The sequence below is a fragment of the Penicillium arizonense genome, assembly GCF_001773325.1.
Source record: "Penicillium arizonense strain CBS 141311 chromosome Unknown PENARI_contig063, whole genome shotgun sequence".
NCBI classification, from domain to species: domain Eukaryota; kingdom Fungi; phylum Ascomycota; class Eurotiomycetes; order Eurotiales; family Aspergillaceae; genus Penicillium; species Penicillium arizonense.
The window spans coordinates 35153-37859 of record NW_019173340.1 but is presented as its reverse complement, the minus strand read 5'-3'; the positions used below and the strand labels follow the sequence as shown (position 1 = coordinate 37859).

Sequence of the window (2707 nt, the reverse complement as noted above, 5' to 3'; positions counted from 1 at the left end):
TTCACAAACCATCAACACCACGAGATTGATCACCAGCACCATCATTAAACGGACTGCTAACAGAGTGCTGAGATTGAAAAGCTGACTACGCTGATTGACTTTCATGGTGAAAATGAGACTGAGTACCTAGCGCTATGTCTGCTAGTCTATAAAAGCCTCCAAGAATTGATGGACATGCTATTGCCCAGATACTCGACTTTCACTACGATCAAGATGGATGCCCCTAACAGCACGCCAGACCAGGACAAAGAAGGAGAACAACAGACCACTGTGTTGCCAATTGCTTGTGAAAAAGACAATTCGCAGGAAGCTTCTGATCATGTCCCACCACAGGTAAGTAAAGCGGCTCAGCTTCCAACGCTGTTGCTGACCATCGCAGCTCTCTCTTTCGCCACAGGAAGCAGAAACAAGACATACCTTGGCGTCCGAGCCATTTCAACCTATTCTGAAGGTGCTAGCAGACCTCGAACGCGACGATCCCAAGTTCGCCTTTCCAGCAGGTCGAATTGTCGGACTCTATCGACGCCTATGGGAGTCGTGCGTGTCCAAACACGTCGATGGCCAGAACCTAGAGCAGAGCAATCAGATCTTGAAGGAGGCTAGCACACACCTGACTAAAGAGAGGGATGGACTTCAGCTGCGCCACGACAAGCAGCTGTCTCGGCTGCGCTTCTTTGAGCAGGCACTGGAATCATCTCGGGGTCGACTGACTTGCGTACTTGATGATTGGAACCACCCGTCCAGACTCAATCTACATGTACCAGGGTTCTTGGACAACGCAAGAGAAGGGTGAAGGGTTGCATATTTATGATTACTTTTCCAACTTGGCAATAATATGACAACATTGTAATTGAGAGAGAATTACCGCATGGAAAGCAACTTACATCTGGAATAGCGTAGCCTTCGTGGAATGTTCTGCGAATAATCCCGCATGTTCTAGTATCGCTTTTATTACTCCAATATATTATAAACAAAAAACTACGGATCCAGTGACAATGTCGGCAGTGTAGCTAGCGGAGAAAGTGTCGATTAACTCGGCCGTCCCGCATTGCATCACGACAGCTACCCGAAGTAGATGTCGCCAGCTCTTACAGACCACCAAACCTTCTCCCCGGAGACCGCTTCAATAATATTTGTGGATTGTTGGCGTCTTCCATTCTGCTTCGAATGGCCCGCTGGATGCAATCGTTCCTTGTTAGATCCAGGGATTTTGTCAAACTGAAGTATTTCAGTCTGGGATTGACCACGAGTGCATCAACAATCGAGGAATGCCCGCCCTTGACCGCCAACATCAATGGATTCTCAGAACATTGATTCCTGAGGTTCACATCAATCCGATCATGGCTTAGTAGTGCCAGGACCATCTCCAAGTCACCACCACCGGCGGCAATGCAGAGAGCAGTGTCGTGAGTTGCGATCGTGCTTTCATTGATGTTCAGACGTGCGCCTTGCTGCACTAAGAGCCTTACCACATCGAGATGGCCATGTGCAACCGCTCGACAAATGGGCGGGTCTATTACATCCCTTCCGTTAATCTCCAAGCCCTCCATACTCAGTAGACAAGCAACCGTGTTCACGCGTCCGTGATATGCGGCCACGGAGATTGGAGAGTGGCCTCCAACACAGATATTCAGACTGATCCCTGGCACCGCAAGCAGCCGTTGTAGGAGCACGGTATCCAACCTGATCGCGGCGTGGTGTAGAGATGTAGACGGCGTTTCAAATCTTCCGCAGCCTCCAACAAAATTAACGTTGATGTCTTTCTCGGCCAACAGCCTGTCGGTTATATCGTCACATGACGAGTAAGTAGAGAGCCAAAGTGGCGTATTGCCATCTTTGTCTTTGCAGTTCACGTTGGCACGGGGGTGACATAGGAGCAAATTGACCATTTCCAAGCGTTTGTTTTGAATGGCGAGATGGAGCGCCGTAGATCCTTTTCGGTTCTGGATGTCCAAATCCAGATTTTTTTGCCTGAGAAGTCTTTTGACAGCCTCTACTGACCCATAGGCCACTGCTTGGTGAAGAGGTAGCTCAGCCTCTTGTGATGATTTGGTACCAAGAAACACCTTGGCCATCGGATCGTTTGAAAAAATCATTTCCATCACGGGTCTATTGAACCGCCATGCCCAGTCCCATGGCGAGTGGCCAGAATCGTCCTGTAGAACAGGGTCGCTGCCACTAGAAAGTAGCAGATGCACGAACTCTATTCTGCCTGCGAAGACTGCTAGGTGGAGCGCCGTCCGGCCGTGTTTGTGCTTGACGTCCACCTGGACGTTGGGTTGTTCTAGAACGCGCTTGAGGGTGGAAAAAGTTCCGTAGTGGATGGCATACCACAGGGCGCTCTCCCGCGCTTGATTTTGAATGTTGATGTCTAGGTCTCGATGATTGAGCAAGAGTTCGCGCACACCAGGGGAAAAGTATTTCAGCGCCCGCATTAAAGGAGTTTTGCCTCGGTAAAATGCATTGATGTTGGCGTTGTGCTGGAGCAAAGCCTCCGCAAGACCAACGTTGTCGTATTTGACGGCCAAGTGCAACAGATTGCTGTTCTGAAATTTGATGTTGTATTTCCAGATGCTGGGCTGCAGTTTAAAATCAAAGTCTTTGCATGATTTTGTGAGGGCAAATAATGCACTACCGTCCAAATACGACACAATCCACAGCAAAAGCTCGTTGGGCAGGTCTCTGATGTTTGGCTGTAATGTATTAG

At 49.1% G+C, this 2707-nt stretch overlaps 2 protein-coding genes across 2 annotated transcripts; one reads left to right on the top strand and one right to left on the bottom strand.

Moving 5' to 3' along the window:
- Window positions 1-213: 213 nt before the first annotated feature.
- Window positions 214-793, top strand: PENARI_c063G02184 (uncharacterized protein; the record flags this gene model as incomplete). Its single annotated transcript, XM_022637568.1, has 2 exons — window positions 214-333; window positions 380-793. The coding sequence occupies 2 exons, from the start codon at window positions 214-216 to the stop codon at window positions 791-793; spliced, it is 534 nt and encodes a 177-aa protein (XP_022482569.1).
- Window positions 794-1088: 295 nt separating this feature from the next.
- PENARI_c063G04915 (uncharacterized protein) lies at window positions 1089-2681 on the bottom strand (the record flags this gene model as incomplete). Its single annotated transcript, XM_022637573.1, has 1 exon — window positions 1089-2681. A coding segment is annotated over one exon (1593 nt), but the record flags the coding sequence as incomplete, so codon positions are not given.
- Window positions 2682-2707: the final 26 nt, after the last annotated feature.